The 26311-nt window shown below is 32.4% G+C and overlaps 1 protein-coding gene across 1 annotated transcript; it reads right to left on the bottom strand.

Annotated features, from left to right (window-relative positions):
* Nucleotides 1-3191: 3191 nt before the first annotated feature.
* On the bottom strand, nucleotides 3192-20446 carry LOC109167854. The gene is made up of 5 exons (XM_019316926.1): nucleotides 20301-20446; nucleotides 4788-4998; nucleotides 4314-4399; nucleotides 4037-4131; nucleotides 3192-3490 (listed from the first exon to the last, which is right to left on the bottom strand). The coding sequence occupies exons 1-5, from the start codon at nucleotides 20444-20446 to the stop codon at nucleotides 3192-3194; spliced, it is 837 nt and encodes a 278-aa protein (XP_019172471.1).
* Nucleotides 20447-26311: the final 5865 nt, after the last annotated feature.

Here is a 26311-nt window from a genome sequence, read left to right as displayed (position 1 = left end):
TATATATATATATATATATATATATATATATATATATATATATTATTTTGGTTTCGTTAACTATTATTTTTTTTCAAATGAATTATTTCACTCAAATTGATGTCGTTTTGAACGAAATAACTTGGAAAGATTATCAAAGTGGGAAGAGACAGAGGGAAGGGCAACAACATCTTATTCTCTTCGCGAGAACTTCTGGATTGGAGAAGTATTAACATCACGTTTGGTTCACGGAATGAATTTTGAGGTAATAGGAATGTTATTCCATAAGGAATTGAATAGAAATTGTATTCTATTGTTTGGTTCACAGAAGGAATAGACTTTAGGAATTATATTACATACAGTGTTTGGTTGATTTAAGGAATAGAAATGAAATATGTTTTTAAGGACATAAATACCCTTATAAAAATATGTGATGGTGATGGTGATGGTGGTGGTGGCAGTTGCGTTGGCGGCGGTGGTGGTGGCAGTTGCGTTGGCGACGGTGGTGGTAGTCGCGGCGGCGGCGGTGGGCGGTGGCAGTGGTGTTGGTGGCAGCGATGATGGTGGCGGTGGTACGGCGGTGGTGGCCATGGTGGCGACGGCGGTGGTGGCGATGGTGGTGGTGGTGAAATATGAAATAAATTTAATTGGGGTTAAAATAAGAAATAAGTTCTCAGGAATAGCTTAATGCCAGGGGGGCCCCCAGGAATCTCTATTCCCATTGCAAGGGGAATAGGTCATTCTCAGAACAATGTTCATGGGAATACAAGTGGTTACCAAACAGATGAATATGCTTATTATTGGGAATGCTATGCCATTTCAGGCCTATTCCGTGAACCAAACATCCCATAAGTCATTCAAACCAATATTTTGTTAGGTTACTGTTTAATATTTTAGTATTAAGTATTAAATAGTTTATAATTATCAAGTCTTAAAAATAGTTTTTAAAAAAACAATTTTTTTTTAAAAAAATAAAATAAAAATACATGAGCTCTTAGTCTCCAATTAGGCACTCTTGGCGCTAAGGGCATGAGGAGCACCTAGTGACACACACACACACATACACACATATGTGTGTGTATATTTATTTATTTATTTATTTATTTGGTATATCGACTTATTTACTACCAACAATTTTAAGAGGGTGTATGACTATATCCAATCATGACTTTTATAGACTTTTATGAACTTTAAAAGTTTGGAGGTATTCAATTTAAACTTTTAGAGAGTCTTTAAAAGCTAGCCGGTATTCAATCAAGATTTTTAAATAGTCTTTAAAAGTCATGCGGTATTCAAAAAGTTATGAACTTTTGTAAACTTTTTAATTTTAGGACTTTTTTAGACTTTCCCTTCTCAAATATAAATAGGTGAAATCCAACCATCAACCCCAAGATTTCAAAATTTTCATTCTACCAACTTGAATATTTTCTCTTTCTTTTTAAACTCTATTTTTTTCTCCCTATTTAAACTTTATAAACCTTATACCTAAATTCAATAAATTATTTTTTCTTCATTATCCTATATTTTCTTCATACCTAAACTCTACCAATTTTTTCTTCTCCTAAACTTTACAATCTGTCTCTCAAAAATTGAAATAATATTATTTTTATTTCATTATTGCATATTTATTTTGATTTTATATTTTTTTTTCTACGAACTTTGTATCCTTTTACTTCTAAACTTTCTCTAATTCTCCCTAAATACATGAACAAAGCAAATTTTTCATCTATCATTGTCAAATTTTACAATATGTTTTATAATATTCATATAAATACTTATATATTTTAGTTTTTATTTTTTTTTTGTTTATATTCGTAAATTATATATATATATATATATATATATATATATATATATATATATATATATATATATATATTAAGAACATGTTACTCATAATAGCGAACTACTATTCGTAACAACAATTTGGGGTTGCAAGCAGTAGCACATTCTTGTTTTTATGATATATTATAACATGTTTTGTAAGAAAATTATGATTGATAAGAATCAAAATCATTGAAAGTTTGTAAGGTTGTATTCAATTTAGAATTTCAATGACTTTTGTAGACTTTTTTAAAATAAAAAAGTCTATAAAAGTTTATGACTGTTTTTTATATAGACTTTTATAGAGTCTTACAAAGCTTTAAAAAGTTTTGATCGACTCTACAAAAATCAATCAAAGTTTATTAAAATCTACCATTTTAAAAGTATTTAAAAGTCTTCAAAAGTCAGAAGATGCTTCAAAATTCACAAGTTGTTTTGCAAAGAATTTTCTTTTAAATTCACAAGTTGTTTTTCTCCCTATTTAAACTTTATAAACCTTATACCTAAATTCAATAACTTTATAAACCTTATACCTAAAAAGTTTATGAATGTTTTTTTATATAGACATTTATAGAGTCTTACAAAGTTTTATAAAGTTTTGAACGGCGTACTCTATAAAAGTCAATCAAAGTTTATTAAAATCTATCATTTTAAAAGTATTTAAAAGTCTACAAAAGTAATGATTGAATACACCCCCTTTAGTTACAAGAAGATGCTTCAAAATTCAGAAGTTGTTTTGCAGAGAATTTTCTTTTAAATTTTGTAATTGAAAAATTTTCACAAAAGTATATTGTTAAGTGTTAACTAGAGATGTGGGAAAATTATACGATCCCACATTTGTTCCACAAGAGATTGTGGAGTGGTATTATGTTGAGGCCAAATCTCAGCTCCACTCATGAGCTAGTTTCTATGGTGTAGTTAGAGTTGACTTGAGTGCCATATAAATAAAGTCCAGACCCCTTCTCAAGGGGTACGTGGGTCCACAAGAGTTTGCCTCCCACTCATGAGCTAGCTGAACCAAATTAAACCATGCCTCAAGTGGGAATCTAAAAAGAAGAAGTAGTGAATCCTGGTCCATGGTATAAGAATTGGTAATTCACCTGCCAAATAATACACATGCATCTGCCCACATTTGATAATTGATAGGATATAAAACATGCATACTCTCACTCTCACAAATTAGCACAAGGAACAACCACTGGTTGAGGTAACAAATTAAAGGAATTCATTACAACAATATAAAAGAAAACACACATTTACCAAGATAGTCTAACATTTTACACACATACATATAGCTTACATATATTTCTTCAGTCTCTTAGCTTTAATTCAACATATATGGCTTCAAACCAATTAAAGATAATAAGCATACTGGATGGGAAAGGAAATTAGATGGACAGTCCTTGGACGCTGAATTGTGAAGTAAAGAAGTTGAAGTCATGATGCCAAAATTTGAGTCGCTTCAACCAACACTTTGCGTCATTGTAGAGATCAATGATTCTCTCATAGTCATCAAACGTATTTGCATTTATCCAAATCTCATCATCCAATCTATATGTAGCCATCCCAAATGGATAAAGAACACCCCCACTCTTTTTAATATTATTGTTTCCTTCTCCTCCTTTCACCATTTCCATATCTTTCTTCCCTTTCTTATTCCCATCCTTGTCCGGATTCACAGCTCCGCCTATATTTGTACCGCAAAATAAAAACTAAGAACTTCAATTATAAAATCACCTTAAATATATTTAAAGGAAACTATATATTCAAATTTTCAATGAAATTAAATTGTAAAGGATAGATAATTCTTATTTTGTTTGTCAATATTCGTATATGTTGTTGAACGGAGGGCGGTAAAGGCCAAGTCTAGCACACGGTGGATGCAGTATTGTTGGGCAGAGGCCGGTAAAGGCCAAGTCTAGAACCCAGTGGCTAGGGTATTGTTGGCGGAGGCCGGTAAGGCCAAGTCCAGCACCCAGCGTCTAAAAAATGTGTGGCGGTATAAGGAAATAAAGTTGCGTCTTCTCTACTAGCTATACTTTTGGCGTAAGTGGTAAGCGCTTGATACAGCTAGGTCACTGGTTGGTGCTAGGAGCCTGAGATTGGTGAGGGGAATTGTTAGGCAGAGGCCAGTAAAGGCCAAATTTAGCACCCAACGTCTCGAAAATATTGTGCTAGTTGTAAGCGCTTGATCCTAACATATGCCTAATTGAATTTTCACAATATTTCGTACCTGGAATAGATGCTGAGAGAGCATGATAGGTAAGGAAGCAAGTTGACAGACGATCCCTGTGATGTCCCTTTGTTGGAATTTGATAAATAGGGTACCTAATGAAATAGAATATATGTATAGTATATACAAATTAGGCAAAGATAACATATTACTATACAATATGCCAAATCAATGGTGAAATTCTATTATATATTTATATATTGAGTTTAATGAATTTAATTAACAATACAATTACAATTGGAGAATGTGAATTTCAAGAAAATAGTCACATACATACCAAGCAACTGAAATCCAACTTGCAGGAGACAAGTCAGTAGTTTTGAATGTGAAGAGCCCAGGATGCACTTCTACAAATTCAGCAATCTAAAGCCAACACAATATAAGAATTTTGAGTATATTTATTGGTTTCACTATTAGATATATTCAAATAAAATAATACAAATGAAAATTAGACAAAATAAAACATGTAATTTTTTTATAAGCTAGGTGTCATCAAACATGTAAAAAAATTTTTTGAAACACTCATGATTCTTTCCAATATAGCATAGGCCACATATATCAGTTTAAAAATACTAGAATTCTAAATATTAGGCTCTATGAAATCATAATGCTAACTTCATCGTCAACCTAAAAACTCCTACCAAAAAACATACATGATATATATAGAGAAAATAAAAAGATTTTTCATAAGGCATTATCAAATTAAACATGTAACTATAATTTTCATCACCATAACCATTAATTAAAATACCTTTTCTATGAATGGAATTCTCCAATATGGAGAGCATGTATCACAAAACTGAAAGTAGAGATGTCCATGTTGTTCTACCTCTGAAGAAGGCTTATCATCACAACAATCCTTGTTTTTCTCAATGGAAATGTCATCCTTCTGATTGCTTGAGGACTGGTCTTTTTTCTCCCCCTCAATACTGCCAACATTATCTTCAATCTCTTTTTGGTTTCTAGGAAATTAAAACATAAGGGTGACAACATTAATATATACATTCACTTTCCAACAACAATAAACAATACTAGCTTGCTGTCAAATTGTTTGACAAGAGTATAACTCAGTTTACCACAAGTAAGAAAATTGTAAATTGTTGGCACATACATTTATCAATTGATTTATAATCAGGTGAGAACCAACCTTAACCTGCGAACTGCGAACTTGTGAATGATTGCACCGCAACTACTACATGATTGCACTGCTACGGCTCCTAGACATGCCGGGAGGACCTTGCGGTGCAATAATATCCGGGTGGGGTACAATCATGTATTGAATGCGGTGCAATCCTTCACAAGTTCACAGTTCGCAGGTTAAAGTTGGTTCTCACCTGATTATGTACTCATTTATCAAAAGTGAAAGAATTGAATACTAAATTATTCAAAAAGGAAATTGTATTGTGCATCATCATCAACATGCCATATTGTTGTTGTTAGCGTTCAAACTTTATTTTTTTGAAAGCGACTGACTAGTCAACATCGCCTCTACTGAGGCGATGTCTCATGACCTCTCGTATGAAAAAGTCACTACATGTCATCTGAACGTAAATTGTCTAGAATTCTAGATATTTATTAAAATGCCAATGACCTTGTGGTCGAGTGACAAGAGTGGCACCAAGTTGTTCTTCCAAATGGAACATTGTGAGTTCGAGCCTTAGTGAATGCGGTATTGACTCAATATTACTCAAAAGAAAGATATTTATTAATATAGTATAAGAAATCTAGTTCAAGTAGATACTAGAGCTAGTCCTCATAATTTGGATGAATTTTATATATATAGAAACTTTTAAGGTGTAGTCCTCATAATTTGGATGAATTTTTTATATATAGAAACTTTTAAGGTGTCGATCAACATTAGTGCAGCTTACATCAGGGTACAACCGAAACATGTATGAAAAAAAACTCTAATAACGCCTATATTTCCATACTGTCCAAATTAAGAATGTATCTGATAACACATGTGCAAATCTCTTAAATTCATTCTTCCAGCAAAGAGTCAATACCGCCCCACGAGATATTGAGCCCATATCCTCTCATTTAGGAAAGTCACCTCGATCCATTAGACCACAAGTAATTAAATTAGTTAAATAGCGTTAAATCTTACTGAAATGTTTGTTGTTGAACGTGTACTATTAAAAATTGAAGAAGAAATATTTCAAACTAATTTTTGTTCAATTAATTAAATATATTAAGCAATGTTAACATTAACTTGACATGCTTTAATTTAATTTGGAATTCTAATTCAAAGATTAAGTAAGAATTAAACAAAAAAAAAAATCTTACCCAGAAGTTTGTTGTGGTTCGTTGGTGAAGATTTGTATTGCAGATAAGTATGGCACATAGTATTGTGTAACACTTTCACCACTACTTAGAATAACAGGAACCCCAACGCCATATACACTCCATTCCTCGTAGCAATCCCACAAATCTCCAAGGGTAAAACATTCAATTGTGTCTCCATCTTTCTATTATCATATATAGGGTATTGGAATCATTCATAAAAGGAACAACAATAAATTAAAATTAGTGTTTTAAAATTTTCATTCTTTTAAACTAGATTCTTGACAAAAATGGCAACATTTTTTTTTTGTGGATTTGTTTTTTAAATCAAATTTGTAATCTTTCGGAAACATTTTTAAGGATGTCAATTCATTTAATTAAAATTTTAATTAATGGATTGAACAAACATGTTACAAAATTTATTTCGGATATATAAAATAAAGGAAAAAATTTATTCAAGGACCAAACAATTACGATCATTTATATATTCAACTCTATCAATACTTAATTCACAGATCTACAAGTTTGTATCATCAAAAATTTAAGTAACATACTTTCTATTAGTATTTGGTTTAAAATCAATCCTCAACCCTCTTATATGTATACACACACACAAGAGTTAAAGAATCACCTGTTTGGGAGCTTGTGAACAAACTATTGGTGTGACTGAGGAAAGAAAGTTTTGGAGATTAGAATGTTTAAAGAACAAAGGAGCAAAAATAGGAGAAAAACCTGACATTTTTTTTTATCAAGACCGGAATCAAGAGGATGTCAAACACACGTGATTTTCTTCTTCGGCGACAACCTTTTGATAAACCCGTCAACTAGACAATGAAACTGATAAAACATATTTTATATTTAATTTGACACAGTACACTATAAATCATTCAATTCGATTCCCATAATCCAATGGATTACAAAGAGAAAAAAAATTAAACAAATGATTCAAAAACAATGAATTCACAAAATAAATGTTAAAATTAAGGATGCTCACAATCTACTTTACATCGACAATTACTACTTTGGAAGCACATTTAATGCAAATACCATTAATTGGAAGGTTGAGGACCAAAATGAATTTTCAAAATTTTCCAGTCGGGACGGTATGGACTCTTTGTGCTTTCAATAGGTTGAGAAAATAGTTATGAAAAGTTTTATACTCATTCTTTTTTGCTTATTTTCTTTAGTATTTTTTAATTATTATTAATTTAATTTTCTGTGTTTAATAGTACTTTTAATGTAGTTTCTAGATATATAAATTTTATATATTAATACTGAGCTTAATATGATGAAAATTGAATTAAAATAATTCCAGTTAAGTCTCGTTCGTTTGTCGAATTAGACACATAAAATGAGACGGAAAGAGAGTAAATATTTTTAAAAATAAATGTAATTACTTCACAACTATCATAACTATGTCAGTGTTGATAAATACTATTTTTAATAAATAGTTATTTAAAAGTAATGAATTTCAATTAACAAAGCAATAATAAACATATATACTGTGTGTGTATGTGAGTGGGCATGCATTATTTTGTGTATTTGAATTTAATAATCATTTTTACTGATTTGAGAACACAAGAATTAATAGTTGTCCATTCTGGATGTTTTAATTATTTAGTTATTATTGAAGATTTTTGAACTTTAATTTTATTTTAGCTCTATTTTGGGAGAATGAAACTGCAATCAAATACAAAGAATTCATCAATTTAATTGAAACGAAAAATTCATTTTATTTTTGGTCGCCCGTTATAGTAATATTTTGAAATTTTTTCTTCAGTTATTTTTATTTATCTAATTTTAGTGCGCGATTATAAATTTTGGTCTTATCATTACTGTATCAGTTGTTATACAGTGGACCAAGGTTCACACATCGTTGTGTGGACCATGATCGTCGAATAAAACTGTAATAGAATTAAAATGATATTTTAGTGTTACTATAATGAAACTAGTGTTTGTGAAAAATGAAACTGAAAAACAGAGCATATTATTTTCAAAAATGAAACTGTAGTATAATTAAAATGATACTTTTGTATTGCTATAATGAAACTAGTGTGCGTGAAAATGAAACTAAAATTTAGAGCCATACAATAACATATATTGTCAAATAACTTGAAGTGCAATTAAAATAATACTTAACATTACAATAATTAAGCTAATGTGTGTGAAAAATGAAACAAAAAATTAGAACTCAAGCAATAATGTGTATATTATCAAATGAAATTATAGTAAAATTAAAATAATACTTTAATATTGCTATAATGAAATTAATGTCGAAAAAAATGAAACTAAAAAACATAGCAATATTGTCAAATGAAACTGAAGTATAATTAAAATGATACATACCTCATAGTCCACATTAAAATTTGCCTTGCTGTATCCATCCAATGTGGGTGGACAATAAGGGTACTTTTAGGATTTCAAACACTTTTTCAATTCTCATTTGATTTAATTAAAATTTTATTTCAATTCTTTTAATACAATAAAATATTTAGAATAGGGACTCAACTATAAAATATTTAACCACTTTTGAATTGGGTATTCCAAGTTATTCAACATGAGAAATTCACAATATATTAATCCATTAGGTGTGTATATGTTTAATTAGGTCCCAGATTCATAAATAAATTTAGTTTTCACAAAATATTATTTGATTCACTCTAAAGCAATACTCTATAAGTTCTCTCTCCAAGTTTACTTGAGTTTTACTAATAAATAGTTTGATAAAGTCTCTCATCGTTGAGTTGTTTAGCGAGTTCCCAACTAATATTATATGCACAAATACTAATTATATCACCATTATATTCTTATTTTTAATTCTATCTGTATTATTTATCTATATTTTTTTGACAATTATATTTAAATATATTATTAATCTACTAAGTATTTTAAAAATTTTCGATCTTAATTTGAAAATTTAATTTTATTAAGTAGACATCTTGATGGATTATGCAGAAAATAAAAATTAAATTGATACAAAATAATTTGGTTGTAATTATTTCAATGTACAAAGATTTAGATTGTTTTTCATTATTAGACCTCTAATATTGAAATGTAATTTTTTTTTTTTTTATGCCAATGAATAGCCAACATAGTAGAGCTAAGTCAGGGTGGGACACTCACTTTTTTAGAGAAGGAAACTGTTGCGCCAATTTCCTTGCAAATTTGGCTCAAGACAAAGCTTGGGCACTTGGGTAGTTACTGAAGCAATGGAGGGCTTGGACGCTCTCCTGGATCATGATGCGGGCAGTGCCCTCGTTCCTAGAATTAGATAATTTTGAGGCCTAGCCTCTCTTTCCTCACCAAAACAAATAGTAGAGCTGAGTCAGGGTGGGTTCTTTCCTAGTTGGATTATCGTAAAAACAAAAGTTTTGTTTTAAATTGTTAAATTTAAAATATTTGAATAGAATCATTAGGTGAAATAAATATTTGAAGTTTTTTAAAAAAAAAAACTCATTAATATATATATATATATATATATATATATATATATATATATATATATGTATATATATATGTATGTATGTATGTATGCTCCATTTTGTCCACTTCAAACTTTGTCTTTCCTATATATATTGAGATGCTCAAACTTTTTATAACGTCATTAATTAAAATACTATTTAAAAATTTCTAAAATGATACAAAAAATTACTGCTTATTATACTTTAATTTAGACAAAACTAAAAATATATCACTTCCCTTTAAAAAAAAAAAAAAAAAGAAATATATCACTTAATCATCAATATCTAGAAGAAGGTAACATTTTTTTTCTAAACAAGGATAATAAAAAATTCATTTCCAACTCATCCCCGAGAACTCCACGGTCAAGGATAATATTTATTGGCCTCATTTCCTGGGGCGTTACATTTGCATACACTCTCTAGGGATTAGGAAGAGAGGAGTTGACTAAAATGATCAAGTTTTAAGGAATAATAATGACAAGGAATAATAATGATAATAATATGAAACTTTTAAAACCTATACAAAATTAGAAAAAAATTAATTTGGTCAGAAACGCTAGTCCCAAATGAATTTCTTAAAATTTCAAAAAATATTTTTTAATGGCTGGTCAACGTATTATATGAGATTCTCTTTAGCCGGCTCTAGTCAAGAGAGACACAAGTGGTGTGTCTCTCCTTATCATTCGAAGGAAAAAAAAAAAAACAAAAAACAAAACAAAAAAAAAAAAAAAAAAAAGAAAGACGCAGTTGAGGTCGTCCAGAAACCCAAGAAATCTCCTAAAGCTGGCGACGTTCCTCATCCACCAGGCCTGTCGGGGCTTCCGCTCATCGAAAACTTACACCAATTCGATGCCTAGAACCCTCACCTCTACCTAACACAACTCGCCAAGAAACATGGCCCCGTCATCTCCCTTAGGCTAAGATCCATCCCGGTCGTTGTAATTTCCTTGGCAACCGTCGTAAAACAGGCGGGTTGCAGTATAATTTCAAACAAATAATTACTCGGAGTAACGAGTTATCGATCCACAAGGAAGTGGGGCGTATCAAGCACTAGCTACTAATCTATTCTTGTGAAGCTAATTCTAACAAAAGACATGGATGGTTGATTAAAACTAATTTAAAAGCAAAGCAGCAGGTTTGTGGAAACAATAGAGAGAGAATGAGATTCCTGAGATTCAAGTATTTAATCACCTAGTGCCAACCTTATGAACAATATTAAAATTGGGTTTAAACGAGTGTGAGAATGCAAAGATGGTATAGAGTTACTCCCGTGATCTCTAACCCTAGTGAATATTCACTCTTGTGATATAAACACCGAACAATATAAGAACAAGCATCCATAATAAATTTATAACTTCTACCATCTGCCGAAGTTCAATAATTAAGAATTAAACAACTCCCTAAAATATATGTCATCTCCTAAGGTGCAACAGTTAAGTGCAATTGTGTGTACTCTCAATTATGCCTAACTCTCATTATGACATAAATAAAGCTATGAAACAAGTAATTCGGGCCCTAAATTACTAGCAACAACAATATAATTCACAATTACAACACAATTTATAACCCAAATAATAATATATTGAAGAATCTGAGAACCATGCACATAGATACGTTCATAAACACTTTTTACCCAAGAATCTCTAAGGGAATTTAGCCAAGCATGGCTAAATTATACATAGAAATTATAATAAAGAGTTTACAAATAATCAAAGAGAGTACAAGAATGAACCATGTGATTTTCCCAAATCTCCCAAACTTTCTTCTTGCTTCCAAAGACAACTTGTAACTCTTGATTTTCCTCTTTCTTGTCTCCAAAACACATCATAATTATTCTAGGGTTGATAAAAGAGGGATTTTATAGCGAAATTAAGCCCGGGGAAAAATAGGGAGTTTCTGTGCCAAAAAGGATCTCGGCCCAGCCCAGCGATTCGACCATTCGACGTGTCGAGATCAAGTTCGACGCGTCGAATCTGATGAGTTGATTTTGTTCGTCTGCTCGCTAGTACTCCTCAACGCGTCGAGCCTTTGGCTGCTCGTCTCGGACCACACTAGAAATTCTCGGCGCGTCGAGTCTTCGACCGCTCGAACCAAATAGCTATTGTAAAAACTGGACGCGTCGAACTTCCTATGTTGGAGCGGTTCGGTCCACTTCGGCTCAAAACTCATCTTAGAACTTCCCTTGCTTTTAGAATTTACCTACAATGGTTCCAAAACACTAATTAACAAACACCGTAAAACATTCAAAACAAGTGTAAACCATATCTAAATGACAAAACAAGGGAATACGCAATTAAAGTATCAAATTCATGAATTTAAACCCAACAAATATTATCAAACGAACACGGGGAACATGTACAATTAGGCTCACATCATAGGCCTTGAAAACCCATGACCAGATATTTTCCAGCCTACCGTATGTTATCATCCAGCAAAAATCTCTCCTACCACTACCTCGACATCATGATTTGAACTGTTATTTACTTCCTCGCAATTCAATTTGAGTTTTTCGCTAACAAGCAAAGATGGGTATTATTCTGCATGGTAATCCCAGGCAAGACTGTAGTATTTGGATTTATGGTAAACTCTATGTTAAGATCATGTTCTTTATTGTTTTTTGCCAATTTATAATTGTTTTTCCTTTGATTCAATCGTGTTTCTTTATTGTTCTTGAAACAATAATTGCTAGCTTATTGGATTCTTGATTGGTGCATGAACTTTGAGATAGAGATATTGTTGGGCGTCGATCGGGTTGACCGAGTTCAGCCCCTGTTCGATCAGAGACGTGGTGTTGTGGCTTACCATGGAAGGATGTGGTTAAATGGTTAATGTCTACCTACTTATCACCAATTGGTTTTAAGTAAGATATGACAACCAAATAGCCAAAGAACTCTGTGGTTAAGCGTGATATGGATGACATCAATCCTTTTGTGCTCGAGTCAAATCATTCAATAGAACTCATAAAATATTAATGCAATCCTTAGGAAGATTTTGATTTAGAAGGGATTGTAATTAATCAACCTAGAATTAGTTGTTAATACTCTTGAGAAAGATATTAACAAGAAATAGGAAGTCGTGGTCGTAGGAATGAACAATTGTTATTGACATGTATCTTTTGGAGTCAATGAATGATATCCTAGAGGATCCATATATCCAAGTACCATTTTCTCACACATTCTTTTTTTCATATTTGCTTGTTTTTGTTTATTGCTTAGTTATTTATTTGTCACTTTCTCTTAATTCTTCTCCGCAACTTTTAGGCTACATAATAGAACAATGGATAGTACTATATTATGTATTCATAGTCCCTGTGGATACGACACTCGTTACTCCACCCTATATACAATGAATGATAGGTGCACTTGTCTAGATGTTTTTGTATAATTGCAAATTGACGAATAACTACTAGTTATTAAGTCCAACCAGACCACTTAATAAGCCTAGTCAACTTGCACCACTTAATTAAGGCCATAATATATAATATATAATATATATTATTAGGGAAAATCTTACATTCTCCCACTTGGTGCAAGTACTAGCACAACCTTCATCAAAGAACAAAACATACGAATCATAGTGATATGTCGTCTATTTAATCAGAGTAGTATCCATTATGGTCACATGCATTTTAATTCTCCAACTTAGGTCCTTAATGAACAAACCCTATGTTTATTCTCGGTACCTTAAGGGATGTTTCTCAAAATACATTATGTGCACAACTGAAGGAGAAAACGCATCCAAATTGTACAAAAGAGTACACTGTATGATCTCTAAAACTTTATAAGCATGCCTTAAGTAGAGATCTCTTAATGTTAGCATAATGCTAACTATATTCCATGACTTCTTTATAAGTTAACTTTAAGTACTATCTCTAACAGCTAAGAGCTTGGAGTTGACACGTCTGTCACTCCCCCACTCATCAAAAATAGTCAAAAGATAGTCAAGTCACAGAAGCATTCCAATAACTTAGACAATAAACCAAAGGTCTAAGTTCATAAATTTGGAATCTTAAACATACACCATAACTTCCCAAATAACTTCAATGTTCATTTTAAATGAACTGAACATAATGAGTCTTACTTATACGTCCCACAAAATTGATTTGAGCCTTACAACCGAAATGGTCCAAGATCAATTTTGAAGAAATTAAAGACTCTATTAATCACTGAAGAATTTATTAAATGACAGTGCCCCACAAGTTCAATGCTTTTGTTCTAATAAATTCCTTAATATTGTTATAACATTTTCATAAATATGTTGTACAACCAAATGTTCAATAATTTTAACTTATGAATTTATATAAACAAATACAAAATTAATACTTGTGGAATCTTATGGACTTATTGTTTGACATACAATCAAATTTAGGATGTATGAAGCCATTTAAATCCATAAACTTTAGTGGAGTAACTTAATGATCTTTTTCTAAATGATCACTCCCACTGATTAAAACATTCTTCAGCAAAATTAATAAAATGAACTTAATAATATACATACTCATAATTGATTTATTGACCAACTAACAAATGAAGACATAATTCCCCACCATTAGCTGGACATACTAAATAATCAATTTTGGTTCCAATTAAAGTCCAACTAAATAATGAAGATATAATTCCCCACCATAGTTGGACATACTAAAAAAAACAAAATACATCTTCCAAAACCAAGTTAGAATTTAGCTCAAAAGATATATTTTATTATTAATGGAATCCAAAAGATGTATGTCAAATCACGTAACTTACTACAATTAGTCCGAAGAACTGAGCAAGATTCGTGGATCAATTAATAAAAGTGTCTAAATTTTGGGAAGTGACTGAAAACATGTTTTGTCAATGCAAACCATGAACCTTAGAATTATAATTGAGCTAAATTTATAAATTCTAAGAAATTGTGATAAAATTATTATCTAATGGGTTGAGGGATTTATTGACATAAAACTTGCCTATGGGCTAAAGTTTTAATTCTATTAAATCCAATTAAGAAACCTTTATGATAATATTTTTCACAATTACTAAAGAGCCAGAAGAATCTAGTGACATAAAACTTGTCTGTGGGCTAAAGTTTTACTCAATTAGATCCTAACCGAAAAATTTTATTTATGATGAAACAATTTATCAAATGAGTTGAAGAATCAAATGATATAAAACTTGCCTGTATACTAAAGTTCTATTCAATAAGATTCATTGCTATCATTATGATAAAAAACTTAAGAGATCATGTTCCTTTTCTTAATCCCTGTGGGCAAATTAAGAAATATGATCTAAAGTTTACATCATAAAATTAAACTTCATGATAGAACTGAAAATTATTTACAAATAACCATAAAGTAAATAAATAAATTTATTTCTATCATCATTGATAAAACTACTAAACTACATTCCGATACATAATTTCCTGTGGGCTAAATTATTACCGTAGTCCAGTATTTCATCCTGATTAATCATACAAATATAACGAAATTGCCCGTGGGCTAAATTTCATCATATTACATACAATTAATCACAAATGATATGTCCAAAACTTTATGTGATCAAAATAAACCGCTTAATATATAATTTTAACAGATTGAGGATGTTGTGGCTACTCCAAAACCAAATTAAAATTATAAGATCACTAGACAATTATGAAATTCTTGCCTAAACTTTATGTGATTAAAACTTAATAATCTTAGGTAGCTGAATATGCTGTAGCTATTCCTTAATTAACCAAGATTGAAAACTTATGAGACTTCAGTAAATTAAAGATGCTTTGGCTATTCTTTGATGAACCGAAATCAAATCACATTGGCAAGGAATACTTAAAATTTTGATAAACAGAATATACCAAATTGTGATGGGAAAATCTAAATATACTCCAAGGAAAGGTGGTTAGAGACTAAATCTCACTGAAAACCAATTCCTTAGATAGAGTATCAATTTAAGGAGACTAGTGGCACAAGATGTTCTTAAGTCATGGCCATTAAAACTAGTATGTCTCACCGATTCATATATACTTAATGTATAACTGTTTGGGGTATAAACCAGTAAACTGTATGGTATACACCAGAAAACTGTAGGGTTCACCTATGATTAAAGCTTAAACGGTGAACTAAAAATAGCGGACTAAACGTGCTTAAATTTAGGCACTACCGCAACTAAAGTTTATGCGTAAGTCCAACTTAAATAGGAACTAATATAATTCCATCTCAAAGCAATTTACAATATGAGATTTTAAAGTATAAACTTAATATTCAAACACCGATGAGTCCAAACCAAAAGAGACCCAACATTTTGAATAATAATGTACTGAATATATACTTTAAAATTTTTTAAACTGTAAGCCCATGGTAAAATGTTTTAATGCATAAAGATCAAATTCATGAGAAATAACTGAATTTACAAATTTAAACAATATCAAACCAAAATGATATGCTATCATTTGTAAATTAAAATCTCATAAACCCTAATTACATAATTAAACTTAATGTACTTAATGTGATCGAATGCATAAAACACTCTAAAGAGTATGAACTAACTCAAGAATATGAATTTAAACCAAATATTCATTTATTCATACTTAACCAAATATGGACAATCACAATTCAAGTAACTAAATGAATTATGGAATTAATGGCAATAGTCAATTGCCTAAAAAATATGTTTTTCCAAAATTACTAAATTGATTCAAAATCACTCTCCATAACCCAGTTGATAATATTATTATTATTAATGGCAAAATTGCGAATAACCAAAATAGCAATAAATAGCCATAATAATATTATCACATTAAGTAGGAGACTAAATATGGAAAAACAATGGTTAAAACCACTAACACTTATAAATGTTTTCGGATAAAATTTTGAAAACTTAATAAAATTTGAAGTCCGAAAAATATTAATGTCCAGAAAATTATTTTCTGAACTGAAGTATTGTCACATAAATTTATTTGAAAACAGTTCAAGGTACACATCTGAATACCATAAAAATGCTAATGTCATCATTAATTATTAATAGTAATAAGTAACATTATAATCACTATTAACATTAATAATAACGACAAATCAAACTATGGTGATGCACCTTTTAAATGTTTGCATTTTTCTAAAGATAAAATATGTGACTAGTCCAAATTAGCGGTTAACTGTAACTGTAGCACTTATTATCAATACTAACCATAAAAGATAATTAATGGCTAACCTTAATGATGCAAACCGCATCTGCCCATTGCGCTAACAACGATGACGATCCACAAGAGAAGAAAAGACTCCAAAATTCTCACAATCTTCACTATCGGTGTCAATAAACTCGATGCAGCGTCCAATGGTACGTTAAAAAAATTTATTGGTAGGACTTAATTACCAACATTAATATAATAGTCATGTAAAATGAAGTGGTAATCATGCCAATGTACCAAATATAGTAGATTGCCTTCATTAATATAATAATTATTATGGAAGGTAATAAATGAGATTAGCCCCTAAACTTAATAACAGTGATTAATAATGTCAATTAATAATAATTACAATAAAGGCAAAACTGTAATTAAGGGATGCCAAATACTAATCTCAATTTTACCACATAATAATTAACCATGACTATTATGATACTTATGGAGACTAAAATTAAGGTAATAACCAAATTACCATTATATAGACAATATAACTATATTGCTTTTGCCATAAAATTAAAGACTTAGTATTATTATTAAGGCCCTGAAAAACTATTGATAGATTAAAAATTTAATCAACTTAAACAATAGTTATAGTTCTTAATGGCCAAAATAACAATTAAATCCTTAATGTCTCTAAACAGGCCAAAATAATAATTATAGCACTTAATCACTCAAATTAGGCACATAAACCTCAATGACCCAAGTGAATTATAACATGAATAAAAAATGATCTAATACTAAAGTAGACCCAAAACTTAATATTATTACCAACGATGAATACCAAAAATGGTAGTTAGTAATAAATAAAAACTTAATAAACATGTTATAAACTCAAAAAGAGCTATAATTATTATTTAAATATCAATCAAAATTGTGGGATCCATACTTTAATGACCCAAGATAGGTCCCAAATAGCTTGTTCAAAATAGGTTCTAAAGTCCCAAAGACATATAGAACTAAAATATGTCCAAAATTAAGGGAAAACCACAACAAGCTACCTTTAATAGGCCGTAATGACTAAAATTGGCCTAATGGTCCATAATTGAATGATATTTGATATAGAGACTATGAGTTAATAATATGTTATACCCAACCTTAATATATGCTTTTCTAAATGTACAATTATAATAAAATAATTTATGAATACAAAGCATGCTTGAATTTTACATATTGATATAATATTAACTCATAAATCCTAAATAAATTGCAGTACTTCAAGCAATTTAATATGCACCTTAAAATTAAATTAAAATTCAAACGACAAATTAAAACTTAATATTTGTCCCAAATTGAATGATAATTTAATAATAAATTAAAGATAAATCAATTAATTAGAAGCAATTTATTTGGAGAATGAACCAAAGACCCAAATCTTCTAATATAATAAAGCAGAGCCAAAAATTCCCGCCAAAAACACTGGAATACCAACAGTCTCACCAAACCCTTGTGATTAACATTAAGTGGAGAATACCCACAGTCTCACCAATTAATTGCCCGTTCAATTTCCAATAAATATTAATACCGAACAATTATTGCTATATGTATATACACAATCAAAAAATGCACTATAAATAGTTTACTGATAAGGAGATGAAGGCACATATCGAGATGGGAAAGGTATACACTTGCAAACGCCATGGTACTTAGATGATGAGGAAATTTGGTTCCTAACTAATAGGGCTGCTGTGTTCTTGGGGATGGGAAAGGAATACACCTTTATTTGTAATTTTTGGTGTTTATAAAATGAATTTGTGTTGATTCTTTATCTCAAATATGTGTTGATTCTTTATCTGAGGTCCTATTCATTTTGAAACAAAGCAAAGGTAGATCCAAACAAAGCAAAGGTAGATCCAGGTAAATCCATGGCCTTCAATTATTTTTAGGGGGAGGGGGGTTGCTGACTTCCAATTCCATCCCCATGATTAAAAAATAAAAAAAAGTATGCATAAAGCAGGCACCAAATCTATAATTCTCACAATCTGCATGTCCATCCAAAACTCCATCCTGTAAAACCCAAAACCCAAAACCCACCCATTAATGACAAGTGTAACAAAAGTAGAAACTAAAATATTTGAATTTTTTTTTTGAATATTATATGATCTAAAATGTAAAATTAAATATATCAACGATGATATATACCCGAAAATAGATGCAACTAATTTTTTCCGCTCATTTCATATTTATATTTTAAAAAAAGATGTATTAGATAATTGCAGGTCAGGAAGAAGCTAAATAGACTAGCAGTATTTACTGTTAAAACTATTAGAGGGAAATGAATTATTCTTTGACGGATAATATAGGCTGCATATTAAAAAAAGGGGAAATAACTCATTTTGTTTAAAACAGGATGAAATCATACGCAGGTTACTATTAATTTAAACAAATTAAATTTATAATAGATTGTAAAATACTTTCTTCGATTACTCGATTTGTCAAAAATATTTGTCAAAATTTCCAAGGATCTGTATACTCAAAGCGGGTAACACATAAACAAGAAAAAAACTTATCTTTTAGTACATCCCTTTGTTTTTGCAGGTCAGTTTGTTCTAACCTAAGACTGGAGACAACACATATGTTAATAACATAAGGCAGATCCCGTAAAAGTAGTTCGCTGCTTGGCGAACGGAGTTGCTTTCCGCTGTGAAGAAATCACCCATCACCGTCGACGATTGCAAAATAACGGATAACCGACAAAATAGCCATGCAGCGAAATGAATTCTCAGAATTGGCTAGAGAGAAGACGGAGAATATCGGAAGATGAAGAGTAAAATTTATGCTATTAGGGTTTGATGGGGGGTATTTATATGCGGTTTAATGTGCTTATAGTATATGGGCTGGCCCATCTGCACATTTTAAGCAATAAATAACAGGCTGGCCCACTTTTATATATATATATATATATATATATATATATATATATATATATATATATATAATCTTAAATTGAAACTTTGTATTAAACTTATAATATATTTTATTATTTTTAGTAATTATCGACCTTAAATATAAATTTTAATTGTAATTACAAATGATTATGTTCATAACTTCATTGTACCAAATCAACATAATTATTAAATAATAATGCTTTATAAATGAATAAACCTTATATTTGCTTTTTATGATTAATGTTTGATTTTTTTTTTTAAATATTATCAACAATAAAGTTATTTAATTTTATACCGTGCATCGCACGGGACAATTACTAGTAAAACAAATAAATAAATAATGGGGAAAAGATTAAATAGCCCAAGATCCAAAGAATAGACCAAACACTTAAAATGGTCTAAGTCTTACAATATGGACCAGACCCGGCCCAATTTATTCCCCCATCATCTGCTTCATCTTCATTAAACAACCAGAAGACTTACCTCCTGCAGCACCGACGGGATGAACTGAAGAAGCAACCAGTGCAGCCGGACGAAGGAAGAATGGAGACAGGAGTCACAATGGCGCCACTGAAGGAGGGGAGGGAGAAGTCGACTGTTCGCTGGAAAACCCAGCACGGCTCCGCCATCTCGCCTTGCTGCAACACCTAGTGTCCTGCCGTCGTCGTCCTCAGTCACTGATGCCACCTAGAGCCCGTCGCCGGCAACTTCAACCCGCGGACACCACCACCCAACGCCCGCCGTCGTCGACACGTACGCCGCGCTCAATGACGTTGCGTCGACGGCATCGTAGGGGAAAATTGGAGAGTGACAAACGCTGAATTTTTTGTTTTTTAAGTTGTTGTTTCCTCAATTCGCCTCTCGCGGTCGCCGAAAAAAAAAAAAACGCAAATATGAGACCCAAACCGGAGAATAGGTTCTACAATAGTTAGGCACTCCATTTTTCCGGCCAAACAAATCGGCGGTCAGTGTTCCAATAGAATCACAATATATATTTAATTTCAAAAACCAAAGGAAATTAAAATTATCGTGCTTAATGTTGTTTAATGTTCGTAATTAAATTCCAAGCAATATTTTCGAAAAATAAACTATGTACAGGAAACTTTATGTACATAAAATTAATTTAATTTTTCGAAATAATTTGTAAGAGACAAATATATACAAACTTGATGTATATAAAGACATTAATGTTGATTAAGGCAAAACAATCAACTAGGCAGAGATTGACAAAGGCATGATACCAAATGTTAGATACATAATAATCTAACTATACTGAACCATAGTTTACGAGAAACCTGACCTCGTATGATAGCGGAAGCGTAGCCATGTAGATCTCCAGCCATAGTTGATGTTCCTGTTGTGTCGCCTCTTAACGGTAGACCGTTAGCCATGTTTTGCCTCAGACTTGACTCAGAACCCTAGATGGTGTATTGGTGTCTATTGAGCAGTCTGAGTACCGTAACTGAATGTGCTAACATTCAACATCCTGTATCCCATCAATCCAGGATTATATTAGGCACAGAGTTTGGTTGACTAACAACTACTAGTTATTAAGTCCAACCAGATCACTTAATAAGCCTAGTCAACTTGCATCACTTAATTAAGGCCCTAATATATAATATATAATATATAATATTAGGGAAAATATTACAAATAGAACAATGGATAGTACTATATTATGTATTCATAGTCCTTGTGGATACGATACTTGTTACTCCACCCTCTATACAATGAATGATCGGTGCACTTGTCTAGATGTTTTTGTATAATTGCAAATTCAGTATCAATCACCTAAATTTGTAACTTAGCTTAAGTAAACACGAATCGACTAAGCTCTGTCCTTGAAACAAGATGAAATGAAAATAATAATAATAATAATAATATGAAAAAATGCAAAGACAAAAGCAGGAAAGCCAGGATCATATGTCCTGGAGAGGGAGTCACCATCAATGGTTCGAAATATCACATGAGTTTACTACTTGGCTTAGGTTGACCTAGATCGGCTAAGCTCTTAGCGTAGGATGGTATTGAAAAAACAAAAGTTGAAGGCATAAGTATGAATGTCAAGATGCCTTACATCCCAAAGTGGGAGAAACAAAGAAAAGTTCAAAATATCACCTCAGTTAGTTTGTTACCTAGCATAGGTCATTCTAGATCAACTAAGCTCTAGGTGTAGGGTGATATTGAAAAAAAATAAGTAAAGCCATAAGAAAAGTTGGGAGGCCACTTGTCCTAGTGAGGGAGTAGCAAATAAAGGTTTGAAATATCACATGAGTTTTCCCACTAGCTTAGGTTCACTTGGATCAACAAAGCTCTTTGCTCATGATGGTATTATAAAAATTGAAAGCATAAGGAAGAAATGTGAGACACCAAGCATCCCAAAGGAGTAGTAAACAAAGATTCGAAATATCAATTGAGTTTTCTATGTCACTTAGGTTGATCTAGATCGAGTAAGTTCTCTACTTAGGATGATATTGGAAAAAATATAGAACACATAAAAAAGATACGCCAAGTGTTGCCAAGAGGGAGTAGCAAACAAATATAAACTGAGTTTGTTACTTGACTTAGGTCGACCTAGATCATCTAAGCTCTTAACAAAAAATGGTATTAAGAAAAAAATAAGGAGGGTGCTCGTGCCATGTGTAAGTCCCGAGGAAGTGAAAGTAGCAAATGGGTTGAAGTTCAAAGGGCTATGGTGCAGTTTTTTTTAACCAAAGTAAGAGTAGGCTAAAATAAAACATGGTGAGATGCGAGGGGCAATGATTTGGTTGCCACATAGAACTATAGAAGCGTAATGCAACTCAAGCACAAAGTCACACTTGGCACGACCGTGTGGCCTGGCTCAAGTGTGAAGCCATACCTTAGTCAATCGTGTGGGACAGACTTGAGCCCTCACCTACGACTACCATGTGCTAGGAACACCTGGCGTAGTGAGATCGTGGGGTGGGGGCATTTGGGCCTCACGCCCCCCCCCCCCCTTATAAATCGGGGGTTCCACCATGCATTTAGGCATCAGCTCCATCTTAGATAAACAACACCATTAAGCCGTCGTAGCACATGCATTAGTAGATGTGATTACCTGGTGGGGTTAGTTTCATTAATATTAAAAACTACAAATTTTTAAAATATAAACTAATTTTTAGATTTTGAGTGAACCCAATATTTTATTAATTTTATTTATTTTTAGTTATGTTACATCATGATGTAATTTTGTTCTTGATATTAGATATTAAAATTCCAAATATTCCAGTCTAGAAATGAAAAATGAAATATGTTCAAATCAATTCAAACAAATCCAAAAATAATTTTAATATTTTATCTAAAATATCACTCAAAATTTTGAATTTATGATTTCCAAACTACAATATTGAAAACAGAGAATGGAATATTAGACAATAAAAAACTGTTGGTCCCGGTAGGGTTAGAGCGAGAGTCTAGAGGGGGGGGGGGGTGTAGACTCTTTTCAATTTTCGGCAAATATCAACCTCTCGGGGTTGTAACGTAGCGGATAAATTAAATTAGTTTTAATTGCTTTGCACAGTTTGAAGTTATAACGTAACTTTCGGTTTTAGACGAATGATTATGCAATGCTTGAAAAGTAAATCACGAAAGTAAGAGGATAGAGAGACGAGAGTTTTTATAGTGGTTCGGCCAACTTTGCCTACTCCACTCTTCTTCCACAACTTATGAAAAGTTTGCACTATCACTCGTTAGTACAAATACACACAGAAGCTTCCTTGATCACTAAGCCGGACAGCTTCCTGTAGGTTTTTCAACTCCGCGAGTTTACTCCGCCTCTATCAACGTCTTCTTCAGAGTTGAGGTTGGTAAATGTTTTCTGATTTCTCCAACACGGTGAAGTCTTGACTGAGTATGGATGACTGCTTCGTACAAGATGCAAGACTTCTTCAAGGTGGAAGATGAAGATTGATGAACTTCTCTAAGAAATCTTCAGGCCTTGAAAACTAGTTCGCAAAAGCTTGGTAAGTAGATGAGCTTAGACAAGAGCTTTTGTTTGAGAATAATGATCGAGGGAAAAGAACCAGCACCTTCTAAGTTGATGAAGGTGGGTATTTATAAGTGTGGAAAATTTCATCCGTTGGAGGGAGATGAAATTTCAAACCTATTATCCATTGGGTAAGGACCGGGGAGCCTGTCGCAATAAATGCTCCATTAATGCAGCTTGTACCATGTAGCCGTTGTAGACATGAACAACCTTAGGGTTTTTGTCTTTTAGCTTCTGAAGAATAGTACAGCTTCATTTAATGCTCAGCTCCTTGGTATATGTGTCCAACACTTTAAGGTCCTTTTGTCTCCATGGTGGTTGGTCAACTCAGACAGAAGAGACATTCTTCTCATTATGGGGGAGAATGAATGTCTTAATAAATCTTCATAAAGGTTGCTATCTTGTCGAGATGGTTGATAACCTGAGGTGATCTTTCGTTGTTGAAGCCTTTGATCTCGTGCTCTTTGTCTCTTTTCGCTTTGGCAGACCTAACTAATGAACATAACTCGTTTTTCATGTGTTTGTCTAACTTAACACGAATTATAGGATGAGTTATGGCAACTTTCGTCTAGAACGAAAGCACCAATGGAAATAACGAAAGTTAGGGGTCTACATTCTAAGTTACATTGGTATCATCAAAATCCTAATACAAGTGTTCCTAACAATTTCCCCCTTTTTGATGATGCCAAAACCTATACTCTTCTCATAAGGCTGGTAAATGCCCCATAAAGGATTCTTTATTTCAAAACAGCCATTATCGAGAGTTTACAAGTCAATTCTAAAAACAATACAAATTATAAACAAGACATTGACAAGTAACTTAGACAAAGGACGCGAAAGGTGTAACAACGAATAATTCATATATGGATAAAAACACTTACAAAAAGTTTTAAGGAGAGCAGAATGTAAAGTATCTTACATTTCTAACAGTTTCTCCTTCTGCAGCTTGGCCTCCTTGTATTCACGAATGTCTATTTCTCTTTGCTCCTTGAGCATTCTGTCGCAGTCAATATGTTCATTGATACGTTCTCTGAAAACTTTGATTGGATTCGTCTTGACTAGCTCTTCATATTTTCCTTTGATGTTGAGGCTTATGTAGTTGTTGTAAGCCTCGAGAATGTTTTCTCCTTCTACAATGCCTAATTTCCACAATGAAATCAGCTCGAAGGATTGCATCCCTTCTGTGTAGCTTTTTCCAGATTCGGCATGAACTTTAAAAGCTGCATTGTATATGACTCCAGATTCAGAGTTCTTGGTCACTTTCGTGACATCTTTGATTAGCTCCTTTACTTGTTCCCTTTCCCGAGTTCATGCTTTCTTTCTAGAGCTTTTTTTTCATGCTTGTCCCATAACTCTTTGTTATTTCTCTTGATCCTTTCGTTTTGAGAGCTTATGTGGTATTGCCTTGTATGGTTATCTTTTGTCTTCATCCAGACACGGACATTACATCCTTCAAAACGTTTTCCACTTCCTTCTTCATAAGGCTTAAAGTCCACAAAATTTCCCACACCATCCATTGTTACAGATTTATCTTTCATGAGCTTTTGTCTGAGGTTCTTCTTTTCTCTCTTATAAAGTCCACTGAATATGTATTTAGATTCAGAACCGAGAGATTGGCGAGGCTTGATAGAGTGATGTCGGGATTGTGACGGTTGGTGATCACGAGACTTGGAAGCTGGAGGTGGAGGCAGAAATTTTATACTTCTTCTATCAGAATCTCTTTGTGTATCCCTATGATGATCATCATCCTTATCATCAGGATTCCTCTTTTCCCCATTTTTGGCATCATCAGCACACGTAGTAGGAGCTGGGGGAGACAGATTGCTAATGGCAGTCAAGATGTCTTGCACATATCCCAAGATTTGGAGCGAATATTGGCCCATCTGATATGAATTGTCATGTGCAGTTTCAATCTTCGTGCATGCTAAATCAACTCTCTCTTTGAGACTGAAATGAGAGTGCTTTAGTTCATGTTGTTGTCGTGCCACCTTGTTTACAACAGTTTGAAGCTCATTAAGTTCTTTCGCCAGCTGAGCTTTATAAGACCTTCTTGGTTGAGCTGACGGTTGTGGTTGAGGTTGAGCTTGAGGTGGAGGACGAGATTGAGCTTGAGCAGCCATAAGATGGTCAACCTTCTTGGACAATGCTTCCAAGGTTTGGGAATCTTTGTGGCGAAGGGACAGATATTCTTTGTGAATAACTTCGGCTATATGAACCGTGCCCATCATTAGGTTCATGACACTGCGTGGAGACATCGGTGGAGAATCGACTTCGATGTTTGTGGGCAAAGTATCCATTGGTTCCTCTCGAGGTGGTGTTTCCTTTTTGCCACCACTAGCTGAGCTGATCAGAATAGGTGAGGCATCCAGATTTCCCTCATGAATGGTAGCATCTTCTCGTTTGATTGGAGATTCGTCCATGTGATCAATGTGGGGGACGATAGCACGAGATAAATCTTCAAGAGGTGCATTGGAGATTTCTTCAGGCC

The sequence above is a fragment of the Ipomoea nil genome, unplaced genomic scaffold (assembly GCF_001879475.1).
Source record: "Ipomoea nil cultivar Tokyo-kokei standard unplaced genomic scaffold, Asagao_1.1 scaffold3170, whole genome shotgun sequence".
Lineage (NCBI taxonomy): Eukaryota > Viridiplantae > Streptophyta > Magnoliopsida > Solanales > Convolvulaceae > Ipomoea > Ipomoea nil.
This window is presented reverse-complemented; position numbering and strand designations above follow the sequence as displayed.

Coding starts and splice junctions, on each gene's coding strand:
- LOC109167854 (XM_019316926.1), bottom strand. CDS start 20,446: ATGGCGGAGCCGTGCTGGGTTTTCCAGCGAACAGTCGACTTCTCCCTC. Junction 4,400..4,787: donor GAATTCCATTCATAGAAAAG/GTATTTTAATTA, acceptor TGTTGGCTTTAG/ATTGCTGAATTTGTAGAAGT. Junction 3,491..4,036: donor TCTCTCAGCATCTATTCCAG/GTACGAAATATT, acceptor GTACAAATATAG/GCGGAGCTGTGAATCCGGAC.